This window comes from Pezoporus flaviventris, unplaced genomic scaffold, assembly GCF_033815535.1.
Source record: "Pezoporus flaviventris isolate CSIRO_AGI_PZ_B2104156 unplaced genomic scaffold, CSIRO_AGI_Pfla_v1 ptg000018l, whole genome shotgun sequence".
Lineage (NCBI taxonomy): Eukaryota > Metazoa > Chordata > Aves > Psittaciformes > Psittacidae > Pezoporus > Pezoporus flaviventris.
This window is the reverse complement of record NW_026892566.1, coordinates 3776809-3804018: the sequence shown is the minus strand read 5'-3', so window position 1 is coordinate 3804018 and position 27210 is coordinate 3776809. Positions and strand designations below refer to the sequence as shown.

The 27210-nt window shown below is 41.3% G+C and overlaps 3 protein-coding genes across 4 annotated transcripts in view; 2 read left to right on the top strand and 1 right to left on the bottom strand.

Moving 5' to 3' along the window:
* The first annotated feature begins 1091 nt into the window (after nt 1–1091).
* Nucleotides 1092–17018, top strand: LOC133270149 (E3 ubiquitin-protein ligase BRE1A). Its single transcript, XM_061455093.1, has 19 exons — nt 1092–1259; nt 1394–1561; nt 1674–1821; nt 1983–2165; nt 4146–4264; nt 5143–5289; nt 5481–5558; nt 5842–5961; nt 7216–7395; nt 7592–7727; nt 8887–9008; nt 9331–9722; nt 10301–10418; nt 11981–12130; nt 13081–13293; nt 14196–14321; nt 15411–15551; nt 15874–15975; nt 16206–17018. Exons 1-19 carry the CDS (start codon nt 1131–1133, stop codon nt 16380–16382), a joined length of 2949 nt encoding a protein of 982 aa, XP_061311077.1. The 5' UTR covers nt 1092–1130; the 3' UTR covers nt 16383–17018.
* LOC133270103 (E3 ubiquitin-protein ligase BRE1A-like) lies at nt 1131–16382 on the top strand. The gene is made up of 20 exons (XM_061454982.1): nt 1131–1259; nt 1394–1561; nt 1674–1821; nt 1983–2165; nt 4146–4264; nt 5143–5289; nt 5481–5558; nt 5842–5961; nt 7216–7395; nt 7592–7727; nt 8887–9008; nt 9331–9488; nt 10301–10418; nt 11981–12130; nt 13036–13293; nt 13409–13516; nt 14196–14321; nt 15411–15551; nt 15874–15975; nt 16206–16382. Exons 1-20 carry the CDS (start codon nt 1131–1133, stop codon nt 16380–16382), a joined length of 2868 nt encoding a protein of 955 aa, XP_061310966.1.
* A 2451-nt stretch (nt 17019–19469) lies between the features above and the next one.
* GRIN3A (glutamate ionotropic receptor NMDA type subunit 3A) overlaps nt 19470–27210 on the bottom strand; it is a 75921-nt gene continuing 68180 nt past the window's right edge. For both annotated transcript variants that reach the window (XM_061455092.1, XM_061455091.1), the window contains exons 7-9: nt 22977–23141; nt 22171–22244; nt 19470–20927 (exon numbers count right to left, since the gene is read on the bottom strand). In XM_061455092.1, coding sequence (XP_061311076.1) covers nt 20591–20927; nt 22171–22244; nt 22977–23141 — 576 coding nt within the window. In that variant the 3' untranslated portion in view covers nt 19470–20590. The remainder of the gene's footprint in view (nt 20928–22170; nt 22245–22976; nt 23142–27210) is intronic.

Below are 27210 nucleotides of genomic sequence, written 5' to 3'. Positions count from 1 at the left end.
TTGTATGGTCTGCGTTTCACTCTACTTCTGAGTTCCATGTAGTTTAGAGGGAGAGAGAGAGCTGTGGATTGACATTCACAGCATCAGTGAATGCGGGAGAAGAATGCTGCTTACATCTCATGAAGATCTGCTTGGTTTTGTGTTTTGTCACTAGCTGATATATTTGTTTTGAAAACCCTATAAGAAGATATTTATTACTTTGCTAAGAAATATTTTAGAGAACCACAAGAAATACTGTTCAAACATAAGAAAAACCTGGTTTAATGGTGAGGATCATCAAGTGCTGGGAGAGGTTGCCCAGAGACATTGCTGAGTTTCTTTCTTTGGAGATAAGCAAAAGCTGTCTGGACAAGGCCCTTAGCAGCCTCCACTGGTTGACCCTGCTTTATTCAGGAGCACTGAGGAGGTGATCTCCAAGACATCCCTTCCAGCCTCAGCTGTTCTGTGATTCTGAAACTAGTAGTCCAGAGCTTTTCAGACTGCATTAACTTGGGATAAATACTCTTCAAACATGTCCGTGTCTCTCTTCATACAAAGGAAAACTCTTCAAATAGATACAAACCTTGGCTTGGAAGTTCCATAGGATTTGTAAGTTTTCTGTGTAAGGCCTTCCAGGCCTTATCTTCAAGGTGTTGCTGTCCTTGGCTTTAATTGACTTTGAATGCTGAATATAAGAACAATTTTGTTGTTATGAAGTGAACTTGTGCCATATATGCATAGGCCCAGTTGCTTGCTAAAGTTTAACCCAGACAATTTTTATTAATACAGAGAGAGATCAAAAAAAACACAGACTGAACCTGCATGAAGATTTCTTTTCCAAAGAGTGTGATAAGGTACAGTGTTTCCATTTTGACATTATGGAGCAGTGGGATTTTTTTTCCCATCGATTTGCTGTTTGCAGTGCTAATCCTAGTGGTGTCTTGTAAGACTTAATGTTTGCCCAGTATTTTCTGAAACTTTTTAAGTCCTATCATCTGCACTGTGTTGGCATCTTGTTACCGTGATGGATTGACTGTGTTAAAAACCCTTAACTAGATTGATCGTGTGGGTGTGTGTTTGCTGGATTTAAGAGTGCTTTTTAATATTCAGAGGAACTTGGAGAAGGCAGGAGTCTATATGCTTTGGCCACCATGTCTGGAGTTGGCAGTAAACGGGCAGCTGGAGAGCCTGGTCCTTCTGCACCTCCAGAGAAGAAGACAGGGGTTGAAGATTCAGGGACCACTGTGGAGACCATAAAGCTTGGTGGTGTTTCTTCAACGGTATGTCTTTCTCACACACCCCCACTCAACCTCTCACATTTTTTCAGCTGGAAACAAAAATAGCTCTCTGCCTTCTGAATGAGTGTAGAGATCCAGCTAGTGTGCAGTGTGCTCTGACATGTGCCTCTCTACAGGAGGAAATGGATATCCGGGCCCTACAGACCAAGAACCGGAAACTAGCAGAGATGCTGGACCAGAGGCAAGCCATTGAAGATGAGCTACGGGAGCACATTGAGAAGCTGGAGCGTCGGCAGGCCACTGATGATGCCTCTTTGCTGATTATCAATCGATACTGGAATCAGGTTAGTAACATGCTTTGTTATTTTGTATACACTGTTCTCTTGCCTCTTTTTCTGTTCCACTGCACTCCTTTTTTTCACATCCATTCTTTGTCTTGTCTGTCCCATCATTCAGTTTGATGAAAATATCCGCATCATCCTTAAACGCTTCGACCTGGACCAGGGTCTTGGAGACCTTTTGTCTGAAAGAAAAGCACTGGTGGTACCAGAACCTGAACCAGACTCGGACAGTAATCAGGAGCGCAAAGATGAGAGAGAGCGAGGTAAGGCACCTGACTGGGGACAGTGGAAAAGGTGGATTTCAGTGGTGGACAATGTTTATGTCCCTTTCTAAAAAGTGACAGAGGCTCTCTGATTGTGAAGACTAGTGATATGCTGCCTGGCAAAGCACATTTACATTTTTTGCTCTTCTTTCTGTTCGCAGGTGAAGGACTTGAGCCGGCATTTTCATTCCTAGCCACTCTAGCCAGCAGCACCAGTGAGGAGATTGAATCTCAGCTGCAGGAGCGTGTAGAGTCTTCCCGCCGTGCTGTTGCCCAGATTGTGACAATGTATGACAAACTGCAGGAGAAAGTGGATGCGCTGTCCCAAAAGGTGAACAGTGGAGGTATGTCCAAGGTGGCTGATCCCCCTTCAAGAATCCTTAGCTACCCACAGCTTAGACATGATTCTGCATTGTAAGTGTTAAGGCATTGTCCTCTTCTCAGTTGGGATAGGGTTAATTTTCTTCCTAGTAGCTGGTGTTCCAGCTTTCGTCTGAGAGCAGTGCTGCTAACACACCAGTGTTTTAGTTGTTGATCAGTAGTTCTTACCCTAATCAAGGACTTTTCAGTTTCATGCTGTGTGAGGAGGGGCACAGGAAGCCAGGAGGGAGCAGAGACAGGACACCTGACCCAAACTAGCCAGAGGGGTATTCCATACCACAGCACATCATGCCCAGTATATAAACTGGGAGGAGTCACCTGGAAGAGCAGGTTGCTGCTTGGGTCAAGCTGGGTGTCGATTGGTGGGTGGTGAGCAGTTGAATTGTGCATTACTTGGGTTTATTTTTTTTCCTTTCCCCTTTTTAGTTTTATATTCTCTCCCCTTGTTATTTCCTTTATTGTTATTATTAGTAGCAGTATTTTACCTTATTTCAATAATTAAAGTTTTCTTATCTGCACCCTTGGGTTTTACTGTTTTTCTAGTTTTCCTACCCATCCCATTCATTGTGGGGAGAAGTGAATGAATAGCAGTGTGGTACTTATTTACCAGCTGGGGTTAAACCATGACAGACATAGTCCTTCTCATGCTTATTTATGTTCCAAAATAAATTGCTTAGCTTTCCAAACTCTCAATAACCAAAACCTCTAATAAAGACTAGTACTGCATGCTAGAAATGTCTTATAGCTGCCTCTAAATGTGAATGGTGAGAACGCTGTTGGGCTAAGGAAAGGCTTGTTCCTGCCAGTAGTATGTTCGTGCACCTGAGAAGTTACAGATTACAGTTGAACCAGCTAGCTGTCCTCAGCCACTGCAAAAAAAGAAGTAGTGAAATCAGTATTGCAAGCTGATGTTGGACTCCTTCTCACTTTGAGTTTAGCAAAAGGTGTAGGGATAACCAGCTCCTCAGTTACAGCTGAGTTTTGGGCAAAGTAGTAGCCATTTGATGTCTTGGTATGCCCAGTGTCAGTTTTGAATACAAAACAGAGCTCTGCAGAAGAAAGCCAAATGACAAGCTTCTGAAAATTAATGTAGCAGATTTGATTTACACTTAGATGACTCTCTGAAAAACTTAAGCTTAGAATTTTAATCTGTTGAATGAAAATTTAGGTGGGATATCAAGTCATCCTCCTTGGTTTGTATTCCATCCAGTGTTCTATATGCTTTGATCAAGGAGCTCTGGAAGGTCTAGCATTGGTGTAGCGAAGCATTACTGTCCTTAGTTGGCAGTCTTGAACTCTGTACTAGTATTGGCATTAGTGCAATATGAGCCTGTACTCAGTTGCTATAATTCCTTACTGTGAGGGTGGTGAGACACTGGCACAAGTTGGCCAGAGAAGTTGTGTCTGTCCCGTCCCTGGCAGTGTTCAAGTCCAGATTAGATGGGGCTTTGAGCAACCCAGTCCAGTGGAAGTTGTCCCTGCCTGTGACAGAGGGTAGGAACTAAATGATCTTTAAGGTAATCCAGTGATCCAGATGATCCAGTTCACACCATTCTGTGAATTGTCACCTGGTATGTTAGCTCAAGCTGCCTGTTGTAGCAGGTTTATGCATGAATTTGACCTGCATTAAGGTATCACTGGGTTACAAGGGCATGTTCGGTGTGGCTGATACTGACACAATTAGAATAGGGTTTGACATCATAGGACAGTAACCGACAAACAGAAATCTGTAGTATGTTAAGCTGCAGAGCCTTTTGCTTCGTGAATGTAAGTCAAAGCTCTGGAGATCAGATGAGATCTGTCTGCTGGAGAGATTTAGTAATCAGAAGTTAACCTCAAAAACTTCCTCTTTGCTTGTTTGCTTTTTCTTTCTTTGCTGCTTAAGAATTAAAACCAGATTTTCTTTGTTTCTGTTCATTTCCTTTTCTTTATGCATCTTTCAGATATTACATTGATGGAAGAAGCCGTCCTGGAGCTTAATACCTACCTATCACATGAAAATGGACGGCTGCAGGAGCTAGCTGATATTCTTCAGGAGAAGCACCGCATAATGTCTCAGGAGGTATAATAAGGAGAGAGAAAGAAATTTGCTTTGGGGTCCTGCTTATAATAATTTGTGGTTACCATAGTTTGAAAAGCATGTATTGCCTTGAAGAGGGACAGGAGCAACACAGTTTTGAAAGTTACCTTCTGAATGAAGCTTATGGAAAGGGTGGGTGAACTGTGGAGAACTGTACATGTATTTTTCTATACAGTTTAAATTGGTATGCTTGCTACATCACTGAATGAAAGCGTATAATCATATTGGTGAGTTGAATGAATGTGATTTCAAAAGAAAATAGCAGAGGAAGTGGTAAGGTGATGCTAAGGTGGTTGTGTAACATCTGAGACATTTGATGTTATATCCCTGTCATTTCATATTCCTTGATTTCTCTACATCATATCTGAAAGCATAGTGACATTAATTGCAAGATGATCCCTGTCATTAAGGGCTTCACATTATTGCCAGTATTTGTTTCACAGGTTGCAGTTCTTTTAAAAATTTTGTTAATGCTGGCCTTCCTTGGCATTAGAGCACCATGTACTTCAGTAGTGTGCAGAGTAGATGAACATATGGGTTGAAAAGATTTAAAAAAAAAAAAAGCCTTTGAATAAGCTTTGAAATGGTTCGCTGTCTAGGCTGTCAGATATTACCAGCTTGTTGCTCTTTCTCCATTTCAGTTTTATTTTCAGTCCTGTTTTTGTTACTGTGTTGTGATTCAGCTGGTGTAAAATTCGGGACAGTTCATTGAGTAGTCTGTTGCCACACCAAAGATGGTTGGAAAGCATATGAATCCAGGGTATTTAAGATAAAAAAATTAATACTGAGCAGTCTCAGAAAATGCTTCTAATAGAATTACTCTGTTCAGTTGGCTGACAGAAACACTCTTTTGATTGCAGTTCTCCAAGCTGCAAGAGAGAGTGGAGACAGCAGAATCTCGGGTATCTGTTCTGGAGACTATGATTGATGACCTTCAGTGGGATATTGACAAGATACGCAAGAGGGAGCAGAGGCTCAATCGGCACTTAGCAGATGTTCTGGAACGAGTAAGCACCATCTTCTTTGTCAGGAAACCAAAGAAATGGGTGTAATTTTGAGATGTGTGGCATCATCTTATGGCACGTTGCTGTGAGAACTGAGATTCTGTAGTGTGCTGTCTTTGGTCTTGAATTTGCTGTATCAGCAGTCTTGGCATTTATTTGGGTACTGATGAAATCTGTTACCTTTTTTTTTTCAGGTAAATTCCAAAGGCTACAAGGTGTATGGAGCTGGGAGCAGCCTCTATGGGGGCACAATCACCATTAATGCCCGCAAGGTAATGTTGTAGGCTTGGTTGTGAGGAGAATTAAAGTCAGGGAGAGTTTGTGTGTAGGGCCATAAATTGGAAGAAAATTTAGATATCTTCTTTGTCACAAGTCTAGGTGACTCTGGGCAAGCCATTTTGTCTCTGTACAAATTCCCTACTTGAAAAACAGACCTGATGGCTGTAGACTGTCTCACTCTGTTGTGTTAACATGGCTCAGTCTGTAATTACTGTACCTAATTAGTACTCTCAGTAGATATAACAGGAGGATTTACAAGAAGTTTATCCCCAACAGTTTGAGGAGATGAATGCAGAGCTGGAAGAAAATAAAGAGCTTGCTGGGAATCGCCTCAAGGAGTTAGAGGAACTACGCCAGGATCTTGAGGAAGTAACAACACAGAATGAAAAACTCAAGGTGAGACATCAGTACCTATTATGAAGATGAGGGTGTTCTGTGTGGTGAAGTTGCCCTCTGTCTTGTTAACTGTGTCTTTGGAAAACCTCATTAATACTATTCTACTCTGTGCTTGGTTTTTAGCTAGGTTGTGTTTTGTAGAAGTTCACAGGTTTGTGAGACACTTGCAGTTCAGTGCATTGGTGACACCATGCGGTCATAGTTGGAAATATGTTTCTTATTTCCTGTTTTCCATTCTGATCTGTTAGCTAGACATCATTAAAATATACTGAAAACTAATTTTAGCTTTTCAGAAGTACTAACCCCTTTTCACTTCCCCCCTTCCCTGTGCAAGTGGAATCAATGCACCGAAAAAAAAATCCATGGACCTGTGTAAGAGAGCTTGGCTCTAGGAAGAGTCTGTGAACTTAAATCTTTTACTTTGTGGCAGAATGAATAGGTAGGAAGCAGTGTATGAGTTTCGTATGTCTAAAAGGTAGTAGCACAAAAAACTGTGACTCTGTAGTATGTAAGTATATGATACAGATAATCAGATTTTTTCTTAGTGATCTGTTAGGCTGTGATAAGAAACATCTGAGCTTATGACTTAAGTTTCAGAGATTAGATTCCAGAAACTGTCTTGAGGTGCTTCTGAATTCTGTTTATCCACATGAGTTTGTTTTGAAAGATACACCACTTGGCTTACAGCTTCCTTTTTCTCTTAATTAGTGTTAAGATATATGTGTTTGTGTATGTGTCTGTTTCACTCTGGTAGTCACAATGATTTACTAATCTTTTTTTGGTAAGGAAAGCTCAGATTCTGTACTTCTGTTTCTCTCATTTCTCTTCCTTTCAATCGTTACGGTTTTCACTGGTAGAAAGCTAACATAATGCCTACATGTATTTTCTGTAGTTTTCTATCATACCTTTCTAGGTGTCTGTCTTTATTGATTTAGGTGATTATAGTTTTACAGTAAGTCCACTGAAAAGGTATATCATGTTTTCCAAGCTCATATCTTTGAGAGAAATGGTTGCAGAACCTGAGAATCAAAAGCTTTAGTCATGTGACTATGCCAGAGAAACAGCCTGCTGGAATATGGAGAAAGCATAGATTTCAAATTGGTATTGAAGCATCTACTTCATAGCAATGTTGTTAAAGTTCTGCTTTTTTCTTTGCTTGAGGCAGCTTACTTCACTCTTCTGCTACTTTGCACAATAGGTATTAAACACAAGAAAATACATTTTCTTTGTGGCCTTTTGTTGTGTCCTGACTAGGTTGAGTTGCGACGAGCAGTGGAAGAGGCTGTGAAGGAGACCCCGGAATATCGCTGCATGCAGTCACAATTTTCTGTTTTGTATAATGAGAGTCTCCAGCTGAAGGCACACCTTGATGAGGCCCGCACTCTGCTTCATGGTACTCGTACCACACATCAGCGCCAGGTGGAACTGATTGAGGTAGCACCTCTGTTCTGTCAGATTAGGGAACGTTTTCATCTCTCTGACCATCACTACTGAGTCTGGGTGGCTCTAGGAATGGTCAGGAAATTTACCTTCCTGGCAATAGTTCATTTGTTCTCTGGTAGCTCATGTTCATGAGCAAATGATTCCCCAGTGTCACAGCACCAAATTCTGTCCCCTTCTTACTCCTCAGAGGGATGAAGTCAGCCTTCACAAGAAACTGCGCACAGAGGTGATTCAGCTAGAGGACACCCTGGCGCAAGTCCGCAAAGAATATGAGATGCTGAGGATAGAGTTTGAACAGACACTTGCTGCCAATGAACAAGCAGGTATATAGTTTTTCTGCTATACTTAAAACCAAACAAACACCACCACCAGCACTCCTGCCCGTTAGGAGCTGTACTGCGTAAAACACCTGGTTTGATTCTTTGTCTTTTATTAAATACTTATCCTGGCAAGTTTCTATCTCAAAAACCCCAAAACTCCTCATGTTTTGTGGTAGGCCAGTTGCATGTTATCTGACTTCTTTTTAGATACTACAAAATACGCACACTTTGCTAACAGTTTGGTTCATGGCAGAGTATTTTGCATTATTAAAGTACTCTGGGGAGATTCTTTCAGCTCTGGGGCCCCTGACACAAGAGGGACATGGACCTGCTTGAATGAGTCCAGAGGAGGGCCATGAAGATGATTAGAGAGCTGGAGAACCTCTCCTATGAAGACAGGTTGAGAGTTGGGCTTGTTCAAACTGGAGAAGAGGAAGCTCTGGGGAGACCTTAGAGCAGCCTTCTAATACCTAAAGGGTGGCCTGCAGGAAATCTGGAGACAGACTTTTTACAAGGGCTTGCAGTGACAGGACAAGGGGGAATGGCTTAAGCTGACAGAGGGAAGATCTAGATTAGACATTAAGAACAAGTTGTTCACAGGTTGCCCTGAAAAGCTGTGTTTGTCCTATCACTGGAAGTTTTCAGGTTCAGGCTGGATGGAGTTCTGAGCAGCATGATCTAGTGGAAAGTGTGCCTGCCCGTGCTAGGGGATTGGAGCTAGATTATCTTTAAGGTCCCTTCTATCTGCAAACCATTCTGTGATTCTGTGATCTAGAAAACATCTAAATGACAACCTGGATAGGAAGGCAGTAACTTTCAAATTTCATTACTTGAAATAACTTCTTTATTTCTAAAGTAGCATTTAAATTATAGAGATTTTTGTAGCATGACACTTTTCACTTAGGAACATGGGGGAAGAAAAGTAATGTTAATGAGGAAATTGGGACTGGAAATGCGCAAGGACTTACGGTTGCATGTGAAGCTGGCATGACTCTCTTCTACACTTGCTCTTTTCTACACTTGCTCCGTTGTGTGGCAGAGTGATAATAGTTCTATTTTGGTTCTTCATTGTTGCCACTTAGCTTGTTCTCCATCTCCATGGGAGTGTCTCAGAAACTTGGCAAAAGTGTGTTTTGTTACAACTGTGTTTCTGTTTCTGTAGGTCCAATTAATCGGGAGATGCGTCATCTCATTAGCAGCCTCCAAAACCACAACCACCAGCTGAAGGGAGAGGTGTTAAGATACAAGCGCAAACTGAGAGAGGCCCAGTCTGACTTGAGCAAGGTATCAGAGCACGAAACGCTGGGAAAGAGCAGAAAGTGCTTTGGAGAAAGGGGAATGCTGTCAGTCTTGCCTGCAATATTGACTTTTCTGATACAGCATGCAGTGTAACTTTTGATGGAGCTCTACACTTCTACTTTAAGCTTCCACTTACCAAATGAATGGTCTTCCTTTGTAGCAGTAGAATGCTCCATGGAAAGTAATAGAAATTGTGGGGAGAGCATGCAAGCACGGATCTGGGTAGACAAAGGGAGGGAGATAAGGTAGACTTCTGGTGAAGAACTTAATTTTTTTTTCTGTCTTCTTTCTTGCTGTGCTGCAACAGATCCGCTCTCGCAGTGGTAATGCTCTCTTGCAGTCCCAGTCCAGCACTGAAGAAACAAAAGAGGAACCTCCAGAGATCAAGCAGGAGCCTGATGATCCTTCTGCCCAAGTGTCTGTCCCCAAGGCCACTTCTGAAGATATTACTGAAATGAAGGCTAGGCGAGATGAAGAGGAACGGGAGCGAGAGAGACGGGAGAGGGAGAGAGAACGAGAGAAGGAAAAAGAGAAGGAGAGAGAGAGGGAGAAGGAGAAAGAAAAGGAACGAGAGCGGGAAAAGCAGAAGCAGAAGGAATCTGAGAAGGAGAGAGAATCCAAAGAGAAGGAGAAAGGGAAGCATGAAGATGGAAGAAAGAAGGAGGCTGAAGTGATCAAGCAACTGAAGGCTGAACTAAAGTAAGAGTTGTTGTCCCTCCCTTTCCTGCTTGAGTAGTGCTCAGACTGAAGGGTTTGTGTGAGACGACCTTGTAGCTTACGAGATCAGCTTCACTGAAGCAGAGAGGTTCCTGGCACCCTCTATGTCTGATTGTGATTTGGACAAAGTAGTAACACTTCTACAACAACCTAAAACATGAATTACCAAACCATTTACTTCATGATGTAAGCCAAGTAATCTTTATTTTCTTCTGGCATAACAATTGTTTAAAGCTTTACAGCAGTAGGTTATTAGTAAAGGTCACAGTAGTCTTCATTTGCCTTGGATCAGCACTAAAGCAAAAGTGGAGAGTTTGTTGCTTCCTGTTACAGTATATGTTTCTTCCACACCCCAATTCTCTTGACTTTTCAGTCCATGGGCCTGAACGTGCTTCTTTTCAGTTTTCAGGCTGTACTCCTTGGCTAAAAGAAGCCAAGGATGACTCCATATACGTACCATATGGGAGATGGAGAGAATATTGCTCTTGAGTTTCATGCTGGATATGTAGCAGTGTAGCTTTCCTGCTTGTTCTCACAGTTGCCTATCTCTCTGCTTCCAGGAAAGCCCAGGAAAGTCAGAAGGAGATGAAGCTGTTGTTAGATATGTACCGTTCTGCCCCCAAAGAGCAGAGAGACAAAGTACAGCTGATGGCAGCTGAGAAGAAGGCAAAAGCTGAGGTAAATCTCATTTCTCGCCTGTTTTTTTTCAGTGCATTACTTGAAACTTCTTTTTGGATACTCTGCACCTGAACTGTGTTGCTTTTGTCTTTGTCAAAACTGAATATTGTTTCTCTTCTCGGCTTTGTTACTTAGGAGAGAGGTTGGAATGGTCAGGAGATGAACAGGGAAATTTTAGGATGCCCTCCCCGGGAAGGGATAATCCCTTTGCCCATGCTGAGGGATGGACATGGCTCCATCTTTCTCAGTTTCAGATTCAACCTGTAGAGAAGCCAAGCACTTGTCCCAGAGGCATACACATACAGAGGTCACTGACAGCCCACAGAGAAGGTGCTACCTTCAACAGCATACAGGACTCGCAAAAGATAACCATAGGCAGCCAAGTTCCCTTCCTTCTTTTCAGCCAGTGGAGATAGAATGTCACTAGTTCAGGCACACGCTAAACAATGTGTAGGTACACAAGCACATGTGCATTTGTACATCCCTCAAGTATCAGCATGTCCCCTTGTGTTTGATACCCCCTGTGATACCAGGCCCTTTTACCTTCTGCACATACAGGTCTCACCAGTAGCTAGCACTTAATTCTGTTGCAGCACACATACGCATGGTGTAGAGAGTTAGATTACACAGAGACAGTTAAAAAAATATTTAATAAGAAGATATAAGAAGGTAAGACAGGCTGCAGTGATCATGCATAGGGCTGACCCAGACAAGTGTGTACTGACTGGCCACATTTTACATGTGACTAGCTCCTTTTATGTTCTTCTCTGCCTAATCCAATTTTTTTTCATTCTTGCTCTCCCTTCCTCTGTGTTTCTCTCCTGGGTTTGTACAACTCTTATCGATTCTCACAGTTACCCCAGTCCAGGATCCACCCCTATTTTACAGCCATATCAAGTGCAAAGTCCAGGTTTATCTTCCTGGAAGTGGTGCCTGTAGTTTCTTGGTAACCCATCAGTTACTGTGACTGGGGAGATTTGTTTTTTGTCTTTGCCTCCATGTTTGTTTTGTCAGGTCTGTGTCTCTGTGTATTTTGTTTCTAGCTTCCTCTTCCCTCCCGCCTGTTTCCCAGTTGATTCAGCCAGATAACCTTGCTATAATAAACATTCTCACACCCTCACTTGCTCTTACCAGTTCATGTGACTGACCAGGTTTGGTTCTCATCTTTGCCTTTTGACCATTTATCTGTCAGGTTTGTCTCCATAGGTTTTGCTTATGGCTTCTTCCTTATTATCACTTCTGTTCTTGACCAGATGCCCTCAAAGGAGCAGATGCTCTCCATCCATGTACCCTCACATGTAGAACTGCAGGACACTGATGTTCCTATTCTGATGCTGTAGAATTTTCAGAGGGTTTGAAATCAAGATCTTGGGCCTACAGCCCATCTTAATTGTCCGTCTACCAGTAATACACTTCCCTGCCAATATGAGATGGGTTCTCTTTTTCCATCCTTTGAAAGCAGTTCTTCCAGTGTTTCAGAGAATTGTGGGGAAAAAAGGCTCTTAACAACATTAGCCAACATTCTTGTATTTAGTGTTATTTGTGTTTTTTCCTTTCTGTAGCTGGAAGAACTGCGGCAGAGGGTCAAAGAATTGGAAGACAAGGAGAAAAAGGAGAGTAAAAAGATGGCTGATGAGGATGCCCTCCGCAAAATCCGAGCAGTGGAGGAACAGATTGAGTATTTACAGAAGAAACTAGCCATGGCTAAGCAGGTGAGAACTTTCTGAAGGTTTCTGCTGGAGCATCTGGGAAGGAACTACCTTCAGGTTCCAACTGGGAAGATTACCTGAGAGAAGGAGTTTCTGTCTCTCTGTGTGCCAGAGGTGTGAGTTTTGTCCCTGTTTATCAAAGGGGAAAAGCCAAAAGAAAACCGTCAACTATCAAAAAAACCCCCACAATACTAGGGTGTCACAAACCTCATGGTAGGAGTGGTGGGGAATGTTTGTGGCCTACATGAAGAGCACAGAGGAGAGATGTCTGTATCAGTCTTTATGGGAGGAGGTTACAGTTTCTTTTTAAAAGTATTACCTGCACAGTTCATATAATTAATACATGTGCATGGTACTGTGGCACACCTTTTTCCACAAAAAAAAGGGCTTAATCTCATGATAAGAAAGCAGGAGCGCCTCAGTAGGGGAGAGGCAAGGCAGGGTACTTGACTGTACTTTTTTAGAATTCAGATTGTTTTCCTTATAGTACAAGACTGTTCTATCTTGTCACTTAACTCTAATGTTGAGGTGGCTTAACTGAGTTTAAGGGGCTTGGCAGTCTGTTAGTTGGAATCTGTCAAGCTGTCCACATGTAGAATCTTTGGCCAGGTGGATATGACAGCTGTTTAGCTAGCTCCCTGAAGTTGAGAGCTGTTTTCTGCCTATCTCTGGCAATGAATGTGTCACAGCTGAATTTGCCAGCAGACAAGCCACAGTCTGTGAATACTTGTGGAGATAACCATCACTTTTCTACAACTTCTAGGTCAGGGTATGTCTGCTGTGTGTAGACTTCTAAGGAATGCTTTTCTTTCTAATTGCTGGGAGATACTGTTCTCTAGTACTGAGACATGTTCCTTCTTCTGTGCCGGGTTTGGTGTCTCTGAGTAAAATGTCCAGGGTCATTGTAGGGAGTACAGGAGACAGTTTTGCCAGAGCCTGGGATTCTTATGCAGGAGGAGGAGGCCCTGCTGTCAGAAATGGATGTCACAGGCCAAGCATTTGAAGACATGCAGGAGCAGAACATCCGTCTGATGCAGCAGCTGCGGGAGAAGGATGATGCCAACTTCAAGCTGATGTCAGAGCGCATCAAGTCCAACCAGATCCACAAGCTGCTGAAAGAGGAGAAGGAGGAGCTGGCAGACCAAGTTTTGACACTGAAGACTCAGGTAACCTGGGATAATGAGAGAGGACAGTGGAACTGATAGGGAAAGGTGGAGGTGTTGCAGGTTAACTCTGGTAGGCAGCTAAGCTCTACACAGTTGTTTGCGTACTCCCCCACAGTGGGGTCGGGAACAGAATCAGAAGGGCAAAAGTGAGAAAACTGGTAGGTTAGATAAAGGCAGCTTAATAGGTACAGCAAAAGCTGTGAGCACAAGCAAAGCAAAACAGGTATTTATTCACTGCTTCCTATGGCAGGCAGGTATGCAGCCATCTCCAGGAAAGCAGTGCCTTATCATGTGTAATTCTTACTTGGGAAGAAAAACACCATCACTCTGAATGTCCCCCGCTTCCTCCTTTCCACCAGCTTTTCTTGCTGAGCACAAGCATCATGTGGTATAGAATATTCCTTTGGTCAGTTTGAGTCAGCTGTCCCACTCTGTCCCATCCCAGCTTGTGCACCCTCAGCCTACCTGATGGCAAGCAGGATGAGACAGAGAAGGTCTTGATACTGTGCAAGTACTGTTCAGCAGCAGCAAAACCAGTAGTGTGTTACTGATGCTGTTTTGGTCCCAGATCCAGAACATAGCACCAAGGATACTGGTTCCAACAGTGAAACAGGATGTTGGATCACTGGTTCACTGCCTTGCAGTGATTCTGTAAGCCACCTTCCAAAAAATAAGACTTCTTTGTTGAGAATATTTGACTGCTAAGTTTTTAAGTGTTTGCCAGGGAGGTCTGGATACAGCTCTTAGACTGCTAATGTGTCTATTCAGGGAGAAAAAGGTATGCTGAAGAGGTACTCCTTGGTGATGGGGAGGCAGGGATAGTTTTAGCATTTAGTTTTAATAACAACTCTGAAGACCTACAAAGTATGCATTTTGTTCCTTCTCTAACTCCTCTCTCCAAGGTGGATGCCCAACTGCAGGTTGTACGTAAGCTGGAGGAGAAGGAACATTTACTGCAAAGCAGTATTGGAACAGGCGAGAAAGAACTGGGTCTCCGAACACAGGCCCTGGAAATGAACAAACGCAAGGTAAGTTATTGCTTGATTTCCTCTTGGATTGTAAGATGAAGTTGTTGTCTTGTGGGAAGCATAGAAGGCTCCTAGCTCTCACTCATACTATGGAACATGATATTCCCTGGTTTTCGACTAGTATACTAGAATGCTGAGGAATCCTGAAGAGAGTTCTGATTAAAGTATTGTAGACTGATATTTCCTTTGATAAAGGGGAGCAGGTCATAGGTGTTTCTGTGAAAATCTGATTAGGGAGCGGAAGTAAGGTGACTTTAAAAGGAAACCTATTGTGAAAGAAGCAGCAGCCAGATGAAATTAACTGGGGTCAGAGTTTTTATAGGAAAGATGGGGTAAGTAAAAGGAAAATATGACTGGGGAATGTTAAGACCTTTAGCAAATGTCTAAGATCAATGAAGTAGGTCTCTTACAAGTAAAATAAGACTAAGTCTCAGGGTTGATGCTGCCCATGTTGTTAAATCTTCAGTAGAAACGCAGCAGTGACATTAAAACAGATAGAAAGGAAAGCAGAAGTATCACTGTGAAGTAGAGATGGGGCAACTTAAGCACAATGATTTCTGCTTAGTGTCTGCTTAGTACAGTTGTGGTATTGAAGGAACTTGGCTAATAGATTAATTGGTGAGGCACAGTTAGAAAGTAATAGAACTGGTGGAAAGGGAAAATGATTAAAAATAAACACTTATCTTGCAGTTCTGTCTAGTTCAGCTGTAGAACTGCCTATAAATAATTTAGTAGGGAAAATGTAGAAGGTGGAAAGCTAAAAATACTTGAACAAGAGAACTGTGTGGTCATCAGTATTTTTTTAAGTGATGTGCATTGCAGTGTGACAAGGGTTGGCCCTACTGAAGAGGAGTGTTTAAGCTCAGTGGTTGGAACTTGTAAATAGTAAGATATTTTGCTGTTGAAGTAATGTTTAGGGCTTAATTCCAGTTATTCAATTTGGAAGTACCAAAATTGAACTGAAAATTGTATCTCCAGCTGCCTGATGAATATTCTGTGAGCAGTCTCGGATTCCCAGGCAGAGGGACTAGAAATCACTGGAGCTCTTTTTCCATGTTTGGTACTTCCTATACTGGTTTTCTCCTTCAGGCCATGGATGCAGCCCAGCTTGCAGATGATCTGAAAGCCCAACTAGAGCTGGCTCAGAAGAAGTTACATGACTTCCAGGATGAAATTGTGGAAAACAGAGTAACTAGGGAGAAAGAGATGTTTAACTTCAAAAGGGCTGAGGTATACACCTGATGCACAATCCTTTAATACCTGTCTGCTTTGGTGTCTGTCCTCTGGTAACTGAGTTTGGAGTGGGTTTCAACTACACTACTTTCTTGGGGGTCCAGTTTCACTTTGATTTCAGCTTCATCAGTTTTGTCCACTGCTAACTGACAATACATGTAGGACCAGATTATAATGTAATCTTTCGGAAATCTGTTGGACTATAGGGGATGAAAGTATGGGTGGAGTGACCTGGCCAGGTGCTTGTTCTCTTTTGTCTTTGAAGAAGCTGTGACTAAGCATATATTGCTCATTTGTTTGGTCTTTTGTTTCTATGCAGGAAGATATTTCTAGGTTACGCAGGAAGCTGGAGACCACTAAGAAGCCTGACATGGTTCCTAACTGTGATGAAATACTGATGGAAGAAATCAAGGATTACAAGGTGAGTAGCTGTTTCTATAAAATTCCCTCTTTAACGGTACTTTAACCAAAAGGCTGTGTAGTCATCTTTTCAGTATTTGACATCTTGTCTCTATACTCTGGTGTTGTAGCCTTATCTTGTATTGAAGAAACCACCTTCTTATGGAATGGAAGGCCATTTCATCTTCAGTTATCATCTGACATACACAGTGCAATGCATTGGGCCCTCATTATAATGTTTCTGTCTTGCAGGCCCGCCTGACGTGTCCATGCTGTAACATGCGCAAAAAGGATGCTGTGCTCACGAAGTGCTTTCATGTCTTCTGTTTTGAGTGTGTGAAAACACGCTATGACACCCGGCAGCGTAAGTGCCCCAAGTGCAATGCTGCCTTTGGGGCCAATGACTTCCATAGGATCTACATTGGTTGATTCAGTCCATAAAATGATTCCATTCTATCTGGAATGATGAAAAGTTACTGCTTGTATTGACCACTCAGACTCCCTCATTTTCTGTTATTGTCACCTTTGAGGCAGTCAGTGCTTCTGTCAGCTGATCTGCAGTCTCTTCTGGAAAGTAGGGTTAGGGTATTGGGAGAAGCATATTCTGGATCTTGGTTCCCTTGCTTTCTTTTACTCTTGCTCTCATTTTTTGTGGATTCCTTGTGCTTCAGAGGACATTTGCTGTACATCACCTTGACACTGGCGGGTTGGGAACATCTAAGTGAAGTCCTGCCTTGATGGGATGAAAGCTGTGGTGCAGCAGAGATAAATGAGGCTTTTATTTGAGGAGTTTGCTTTGGATGTTCTTTATTAAATCCCATCAAGGTATGGTAATGTTTCTGAGAGTTAACAGTTTCCTAACTAATGGGCCAAATAATGAATGTATAGGTACATCTGTAGACTTCAGTGGAGTGACTCCTTACATATATAACTCCCTCAGTCAGGTTGAGGTATTGCTGTTACTGTCCTGTTTCCAGAAAAGAATTTGTAGGGGTTACTTTGTTGCAAATTTGCCACAGAGATTAATCTTACAATGCATAAAATCTAATAAAAGCTATTTTCTGGGTGTTTTTCTGGGTTTTCTTGTCTCTGGTAGTATCTTGTCTGTGCTCCTGTCCTTTGTCCGATTACTGGAAACATTCTTCATAGGCTTTAACCTTCTATAGTAGAGAAATCAATTTATTCCTTCATTTGTTTTCAGAAAATGCTTACCTAAAAGAACCTTTGCTTTTTTGGCTGTATCTTCACTACCTGATTCCTGACACAACAGAAGGACCAAAATGCTGGATTATTTATACGGTCGTTTTGTCATGGCCACTAGGAGTTTTGTGAAAGGACATAGCATAGGGTATCGTCTCTATTGCTCCTTGTAGTGCAAGGCTGCATTTGAATTCTTGAACAACAATCGCTCTAAAAACATGAAGTAATTTATTTACAACATTCCTTCATTGAGCAGACTTTTTCCTGTAAATTTAATTTTCTTGGAAGGTGCAGCTGTTAGGTTTGTCTTATCTGTGTCCCTTCCCTGAATCATAAAATCTTTATTACCTTCCTGTATTCACTGTAGGGAATTATAAAAACAATAGTAAAGTGAAATGCAGACTGTCTTACAGTATGCGTTATTATCGTTGTGAAAACATTCAGAAAATATGAATAAAACCTTGTAAATAATTGTGAATCTTGAGAGGGGAACATGTGACCCTGTCTTTACAAAGCGGGGCTGGGATGCTGGGGTTTGTAGTATGGCTTGTTCTGCTACAGCATGTGTAGAAGAAATTAAAGTAGAATCCTCTCAGCTTTCACTGGAAGTTTGTCCATCAATTACAGTTTGCAAAGGCAAGTTGGAGAAAGAATAGTGCATTAGGAGTACTAATGCTGGTGGTAGGTTTTTTTGGTACAAGTGCTTGTTCATCAAAGCCAGGTCCTGGGTCACCATCAGGCATTGTCTGGATCTTCAAACAGCTTTGCTGTAACAGCAGACTTCCTTTTACAGCCATGAACAGCAATCTGAATTAAACAGCCCTTGCAGAGTTAGGAAGCCCCTTTACTCCTTCTCACACATTTAAGTCACATCACCTTTCTACTGAAAATCAAGGTTGAAACTTTTGTGTATATGTTGTTAGTGTTGGGTTCACTCTGGTCACGGTAAGAAAAAAGCACTTGAAAGAGTCTGAGGCTTGGGAACCCCTATTTTTTCTTTCCTCACCAAGACAAATAAAATACTTTAAAATAAGAAAATATAAGCTTAGGAAGTCCTTGAAGCTCATTTGGGAAGTGACTAAATATTTCTTTCTGCTTATCAATTTAAACATTGAGAAGCAGTGAAAATTTTAGCTGGTCTTTTGACTGGTCAGAATGAGTGGGAATAATTAAAAGTTTATCAAGACTAGAAATATTTTGGGGTAAAAGGGAGATGGTGACAAGTTTATTAAAAAAAAAAAGTTTAAATTCAGTGTCAAGGACAAAGTGTAAACAAAAAGCCTTATCTACAGTCTCCAGTACATATTCTTGTCATAGCAAATCCTCCCCCAGCTTATGCAGTTGCAGACATTGACATGTGTGTGATACTTCCCATCCCATAGAAAGCTACAGCAGTGTTTTTTTTTCTGTTCCCTATGGTATTGGGAGGGAGCAATAGCTGAATAAGAAAATAACATGCTGAAACTTGTCTCCTCCCAGAAGGCTTCTACTTGATGCGGCAGTAATTTGAAGCAGTCCGTATTCTGCATTTGACATAGGTGTAGCCCCTAAGGCATCCCCCAAAAATACAGATTTTTGCCTTAATTAACAGGTGGTTGACATTTTTTAACTTAAATTTTAATTTTTTTAAATGAAGATTGATCTGTTTGAAGATAGGGTGTTTGAACTTTTCTGGGTTTATGAATATAGAGATAAGGGCATAACAAACTGTTAATAGACATACTGATTAAACTGCGCTGAACTACCTATTTATTAGCATTTGTCTCATAATAATGAAAAGAAAGGAAGGAAAGGACATCCTAGGTCTCCCAAATCTATCCAATGTATGGAGCTCTGGATCCCCCTTGCCTGTTTTATATCCTAATCACTCTCTCCTGTGCTACTGACTGTATTTGAAAGAAGCAGATATGCTGCCCAAAAGCAGAGGCTAAGAACTGACCAGGGAATAGAATATGAACACCTTTTGATGAAGCTAATTATTCCAGGTATCACTGCTGTCAGGTTTTAGAGGTTCATGCAGAGCTTTCCATTTACAAGTGGTTTTCAGGGGTTCAAAAAGGTAGAATGTCTTTTTCAACCCCCCAAATATATTTTCAGATCAGCCTAAAGCCTTTAAACCATTCATGGGCAGAACATCAGTGCTGGCAACATTCACACAGGTGGCTGGAGAAAGAGGGTAAAAAATTACTTTGGTGACGTATCTGAGGGATGTGAGTTAATTCTGACAGTATTACAAATGTTCTTTGTCATACTGGATGTGTTGGGAAGTGTTGGTCAAAAAATTCATAGAAACCCTGTTTAAATAACACAAGTCAGTTGGGTTAATACAGTATTTATTCAGATGCTGAACAGCTTACCCTTCCTTCCCCTCTAATCATCATCCAGGTGGAAGGGAGCTCCACTCAGTACATAGGCTTTGAAACCACAACTCTTGTTCTCTTTCAAAGTGAGCCCTGGCCCACAGGGAGACTTCGGTGTGACTCCCCTTGATTTTGGTGGGAGCTTGGAGTCAAAATAAATCATGGACCAGAGCCCCTCTATGTCACTTTGGCTATGAGGAAGAACCTTATTGTCTGCTGAAGACAGAAAATACAAGGCAGTGGTTTCATATTGTTAGATACTTCACTTTGGGTGGTAAATACTGATGTACAGTACTGCCATCCTCCCTTTCCATCATCTTTGTTCTGTGCCACTGAGAACCCATCCCCTCACGCTGGCTGGTGCAGCTGTTTGCATGGCTTCTCGCTGGGTGGCAGTGGAAGCCAAACCTGGGCTCAGAAATAGGCAGAGGTGGTGGTTTGGTTTTTGTCAAGTTATTTTTAAGCTGGGTGAGTTCCTTTATCACAGTTACAGAGCAGCCACATCTGCATTTGTGCTGACATAACTGAGGGAATGGTGTGTACTGGGATTGCCACCAAGAATTTGTCTCATGAAACCACAGCATGTACTAGGAGGGGAGGGATTGCCCACACAGAACTAGCACCTGGTGTAATGAGGCAAACATAAGGAGCCTTAGCATGAACAGAGACTAGACCCATAGATACCACAACAAAAATGTACCAACAAGGGACATGCTTCCAATGAGCAGTTTAAATTTCCTTTTTTTTTTTCTTTTTTTTTTTTTTAATTCATGCACAGAAAGGGCTAGAAAAATGGAAACCTTGCTATACTGTCAAGTGGAGGAACAAGGAACTCTTGCTGTTTGGATGCTCCTTATTTCTCCAGTTTCTTGGGAATGGCTGATATTTGCCAGGAGAATGATAAACTTGTTATGGAAGGAGGAGGATTCAGTAGGGTGGCTGTGGGCTGCTGTGATTCTGCTCTCATAAAGAGCATATTGCCTGCTTTATTGTTGCACCTCTTTCTGGCATTATAAAAGTGTGTTACAAATTTTACAGAAGAAGAGGAGAAAGGGGAAAGGGCCCAGGTATGCTGGCCTAGGGCTCTGCAGTCCTGTTTGTCCTCTGATACTCTTCCAGCTCTGATTTCCTGTCCATGGCGAGTTGCAGCTCCTGCTTGATGATTTCGATCTGCTTCTCGAGCTCCGTTAGCTCTTCCACCACTGACATCCTACCAATATTGAGGGACTCTGCTTTCCCGTTGGTTGTTAAGGAAGCTGGAGTCTCTCTCTTCACTGGTGGCAGCGGGATGTCTTGGTGCTGTTGGATCATCACCTCATTTTGCCCCTCGTCAGTGCAGATATATTTTTTCCGGTGGCTGTTGCCCAGATTGGCTGTATTCCACACAGCATGCTGGCTGTTCCCTACGTGGGACCTCAATAGAGATGTGAGAGTTAATATGAAATCTGAGCCTGCCCTGGTGTGTATGCAGCCCTCCCCTGTGTGCCATCTTATTGGAAAAATATGATGCTACCATTATGAATTACACATAAATACCAATAATTCCCTCATCCTTGGGATTATTTTTCTTGAGAAGCACAAATCATGAATGTAAATGGCCCAATTTTTGTGATTAAGCCATAGCAGAGACTAGAACAGAATCCTAGACTTTACCTTCCCTTCCCCAAATATTTTTTATTAGTTATGAAATTACAATCCTCTCAACTCTAGCTCAGGAAAATGTGTGTGCTCCAAACCTTTCTGAAAGCTTCTGTGGTTGCAATATCCAAAGTTGATTACAGCGTTAGTCCTTTGTGTGTTAATGCCCTGTGCTAGCTTGGGCATTTGCTCCCATGGAGGAGGAAAGTAGCTTACTAGAGTTAGTATAGAGAGATGAAGGGGAAAGTGTACCATTTAGACTTGAAGTCTTCTTGAGTAGTTGCTTGTGCTTTGCAGGGCGGACATGATGATGTGGTGTAACCAAACCTTGCAGGTACAGATAATTCCTGATACAATATTACAGAATTTGGGTTTTCCCTGTTGGGGGTGAAATTCCCATCTGGGACCTTTTTCAAATGCTTCAGTATTTTCTTGTGGAGCAGTCTTTCCAAAATATTTTGACTTGAAAGAATCTTTTCCCTCTTTTTTGGGGACTTTGCTCTGCAGCCTTCCCACATCACGGTACCTCCCAGAATTTGTTCCTGGCTAAAGAAGCACCCTTTGGCCTCCCAGCTGGAACGTAAGGAAGCACAGAGTTTACTGTTGTGGGAGAGGAGCTTGGCTTTCCTTCCTGCTTTACCTCTTCGACACACCTGTATGCATTCATTTTATAAACTGAGGTTTAATGTCACAGGGCCCTAGTTATTTGCCTGCGCTTTACTATGGGAGTAATTAATTACCTAAAAACAAGCGCAGTGAACTTACTCAAAAAAAAATAACTATAGGATGGGGGTGCTTTTTTTAACTGTATGAAAAATCATGAAAGAATAATATTTCTAGATTTAATACTTTCTGTTGGAAACAATTAATTAATTTCCACTTCCTTCCCTTGTCACTTCTATTTTGTTTTTTGTTTCTGTTACTTTTGGGGTGTATTAGATCCATAAGTAGATATCCAGACACAACATATTTAATTTCAAAGTAATTTCTGGTGTTTTAAGGCATGCAAAACTTCCTACCTCTTTTCTACTCGTTTTTTCTTATGCTGGCGCTTGTCTTCAATAAATGAACTGTTCAGAGCACGATGTAATCTCTAGAGGAAAAAGAAGAAAATAAATAAGTAAAAACAAGCTAAGAATAGCTCCATAAATAGGTAAACAATTTGGGCTTTGTGTGATGGACTCCAACATAAGTTATTTTGCACAGTCAAGGATACAAGCAATGTCTGTGCTTTGTCATTACAACAAATTTATTTTCCACAGTTTCCCAAGGAAGGGCAGTCTGAAAGGTTGACGAACAGTGTGAACAATCTTTGGCGTTAAAATTCCTCAGAAGAATGGCAAACCATTACTTTCTAAAGGATCTCTTTCACTGTGATGCTTTAAAGCAGTAGGTCTTTTTTTTTTGTGCTTTGCTTTAAAGTAACCTCTTCTTTTAGAGTAAACACTTAGAGCAATTTTCTTCCATTGTTTTTCCTACAACAGTGAAGGAGGTTATCCAGTACTTCCTGCATGCATCAAAAGTTTGGGAACCCGTAACAGTGACAAAAAATGTTCTGGTTAGCCAGTTCAGCACGACACCAGTGTTGCTTCTGATGTCCAAAAGAGTTTTAAGGTTACATATGCAAATGGCAAGGCTTAGCAGTTGTGGATATTTGAACTGTTTCCTCTGTGCTTCTCATTCTGCTGCTAAGTAACTCTCTTCAAATTCCAGAAGCTGCTGTCACATTTGAAATGCTAAACATCAGTTCACTTACAACCTTTTATACCTTGTTCTTGCCCAAGCTTGCTTAATCAGCCACACGGGGTTACTTCTGAGTATGTACCTGACTTGTATGGAGCCAGTATTTCATCTTGGATTTCTTCTTGATTCGTGGTAAGACCAGTCTGTACACAATGTGTTCCCCAATGGTAGTCAGAATGGATAAACCAAGGCCAATGCACAGCATTACGAAGAGCCCAGAAAAATGTTTGATCCCCATCTGGAGCGTCTGTGAATGAAATAAGAAAGTAGGCTGTTAAGTGTATTTTACTAGCTTCTGTTTTCTGATTTGGAAGTGTGGTGTGACTATATCACAGTGGTCACATACTGCAAAATAATGTGGATACGGTTCACAGCAAAGCTCTTCAGTGCTGCAGAAAGCCCAACGTTCAGTCAGAGCAATGGACTTCTCATGAGAATGAGAATCAGCCAAAGACCATGGAAATCTTGTGCAGTTTCCCTAATGAGAGTAAGTGTTGAACACGTACAAGAATCCAGTATTTTTGGTGTCTTTGCATTTGTAAAAGCAAATACTGCTTGACTTGCTCTACAGTCAATGAATTGTAGAGCAAGTCCTTCATTAACCATAAGTTAAGACTAACTGTTCATGTTTTCTGGGAATCGATCATTAACTTCCCCTTTTTGTGCTTTACCCTTGATGGAAGGTCATGAAAAAAATGTTTTGAAGTAGTAGCACAAACACAGCACCTCTCTACATGCTACATCAACAGGACTGAAAACTGTTTGTTAGGAGCCCCATCTGCAACTGTGAAAAACAGGAACACTCCCACATTGTCCTGCTGAGTCACCCTTTTCATGTGGAGTAGGAAGCCTTTAATGTAATTGAGTCTCTTAATTCGCATTGATTGTATTTGAAGACCAAAAAAATACACACAGCAACAATCTCTACAACACCTGCACTCTGATGTGTATGTCAGGTTTACATGTTAAGTATAATCTTAGTATCTTTATCGTCATGCCTCTATATCTCAATTATAAGTGTATCAATACCTAAAATCTCTTGCTAATAATTGCTGCCCACAGGCTGCTTGGGAAATATTTCCAAGAGTTCAAGTTCTACTTGTGCCTTTCTATTAAAGAATGCTGTTCCCCTAGTCAGAAAAAAAAAAAAAACAAAACAGGCAGAGAATGGGTTGGGTAGACTTTTATGTCAGGAGATGATATCTGGGATGCTATCATCCCGGTTAATTGACCTCTGTGTTCCTTCAATTTGTTGTTAGTTTGGTGGGTGCGTGGTGGCAGGGATTGTACTTTCTCATGACTGTAACTATAGTTGATTAATGGTGAGTCTGTTGATGTTGAAGGCTTGGAAATCCCTTTTTGTTCTTTTGTTGGATGACTGTGAGCAGTATTTCACTCACCTGGTTGTCATATTTTATTTCTGTTACTTAAAACACAATGACAGGAGATAGCATATTGCAGATGTTTAACAAGAACAAGGATTCATCAGTCTAGCAGAGTGAGAACTTTTGTATGTGGCACTGGCAATGAAGTCTTATTTTAGGGGTTCTCTGCCAAAATCAACCTGGTTGCCCTGCAGCGCACTAAGCAGAATTTTTGGGAAGAGAATTTTTGTACCAGTGAATAAACACTTCAGTGGTGTTGAAAGATACAATGGGGATATAAAAGCAATTTCTAAAGAAACTTAGTGCAGCCTGGAAAGGAAAGTGAAAAAATGCACTAGAGTGATTCTGGGATGGAAGGGAGTCAGAGTCTTGGCACAAGGTTTTTCTGATTCTAAGAGTCCATCAGTCCAACTTAAAAGCAGAACTTTCCTCTCAGCATTGGAATTTCTTACTGGCAAGAACTTGTTGTCCCATACTTTGTCTTTCCAGGTAGGGGAATAGGAGGGCAACACAAAAGTCACGGGTGATAATACTTCAGACCACTCAAAAGTGTTTGACTGGAGGGTCTGTGTGACCTGGCGTCTTTCTTTCAATTAGCAACAGAAGCCCAAATTTTAGTCCAGGTAGCATAAAAGCAGAATAAGGCCCTGCATGTGACCTTTTTCCAAGGTCTTTAGAGCCAAGACTTCAGTATGGCCCATCTCTGAATTCAGCACATGTAAACATCTGTAAGAAGCAAAAAGACTATAACCTGTACTAGCTGAGCATGCCAGTTAAATGTACTTTCACTAATTCTCTAAGAAGCATTAATGCAAATCACTTGCCTTCCAAAAAGAATATTCAAAGCCAAGTATGAAACAACTTCCTTAGAGATGTAGAGCTAACAGTAAATAAAAAAATAAATTGAATGAGACATAGAATAATAATAATTAAAAAGGAGTAAGTTTTCTTTGTTTATATGATCCCAGCCTACTATTGTTTGGTGTCGTAACAGTCTAAGGGTCGGCACTGCCATTAACTTCCTCGGTGGCAGAAACCTTTTAATCAGCTGGCAAATGTCCTTTTGCTTAGCTACTTGAGAAGTAATGCGAAAGTCCCCAGAGGCATGGGAGATCAGTAAGGAGGCCCAATCTGATAGTGTTAGGTATGGAAGAGAGCATTTATACTGCTCTGAAAATAGGAAATAGTTTTAATGGACTATGATAAACTGCTAGCTATTCAAACTAATAAAAATTAAATAAAGACACACAGTGGCAATTGCAGTGGGGATTCCTGCAAATGTGAGATGTCTCCTCCAGCCTGAAGTCAGTGTTTGATGCCAGTCCAGTACTGCTGCAGAGAGAATATCTGGCCAGCATCTTACATAAAATATAATTCCCTTGTCTTGAGTAAAACTGCTCTGATTTATGCTGATGAGAGTCTGGCTCATTGCCCTGTCAGCTCTGCAGAATAATTTTCTACCTTCCCTAGAAAAAGGTGAAAGAAATTCCAGCACTGGCATCTCAGATGCGTTTTTCACTTGTAATGGATAGCTTTTGAAATTGGCCCAAACAAGACATCTTTTCCTAGGAAAGGAAATGCCAAAACAAAGCATCAATAATATTTCATCTGGCAGTAAAGAAGAATGCATTGGAAGAGCTTGTGATAAAGGCTGCACAGTAGAGGGACATTTTTGAGACTAAATTCAGTCGGGAAATGAGGTAGGGAAGAAACAGGAACCACAGTGTGTTTTACAGTATAAGGAGTGATTATTTATCGCAATATCAACACATCTGCATGCCCTTGTAGAAAACCAGTTTACCACTTGTTCATAATTCCTGTAGACACACGTTAAATATTCAAGGAAACCACCTAATAGAGGCAACTCTCATTTTTGTAGCTTCATGCTGATCAGTACCAGAGCAGCAAGCTCTACAACTTTTTTTGTAGTTTGTGTATGTGTCTGTATATGTGTATATAGAACCGGTTTGGAAAGAGCAGCAATAACCTGGATTCTCTGTGTCACTGCTTTCTCTCTACTGAAGTGGCAGGGGTCAGAGCTGCTTGTGTTATGTCTTTGCTGGCAAAAGAAAATTAACTGATGATTATTTTTTCTTAGAAATAAAGCCCATAATGTGGTGTATTTTCCATTAGCCTAGGATAAAAACATGGTCTTTGTTCTAACTTCATAATTATAAATTCAGGAGGTAGCTCCTTGCATTTTAGGAGAAGAATCTCAATTATGCCCATGTAAAGCAATAAGCAACCATAGTCAATCCTGTGATGGTTACACCTAATTGGTGCTAAGCAGTACACTGGCAACAGCCTCTAAGTTATTTTACACTTGCAAATTGGGAAATTGTCAGTTTCTGAAACAAACAAATACAAGAACAGAAGTGGCGGTATCTGCTTCTTTATATATGCTTGGAGAGACTTTTCTAGTTTATCAGCCCATACCTGCAACTGCTACTGAAACACTTCCTGCTGTCTCCTCTGTAGTGATACGCTTTTTCTTTGAGCCCTCAGTAGAGGAAGGGGATGCAGAGAAGGGAGTTTGATATTTGTATTCTCTTTGAAAGGGGGAGCAGAGACAAAACACAGTGCTCAGTGATTTTATTATTTGATTTAATGGGAAAAAAACCCTGCTTTATTCCCTACTACAAGACTGTAAATGGTTTACTCTCCCTGATTGTACTGAGAGGCTGAATAAGTTACTGAGAGGGTGAAGTGGGAATAAATACCTCTGTGGTCCAGCTTTGACTAAGTAGAAGCCTCTAAAAATTTTTGTGGATATTTTGCAGGTTGTCAGCATAGCACTGGCATTGGTGTACACATTCCTCAACCCAAAGACTAAATAAGCAATATCATGTGTGTATTAGTTATAGTAATAAAGTTTTCTGGTTGTGTTTTCCCCACTAGGATTTTAGAAAGCTTTGCTGAGATCAGGAAGTT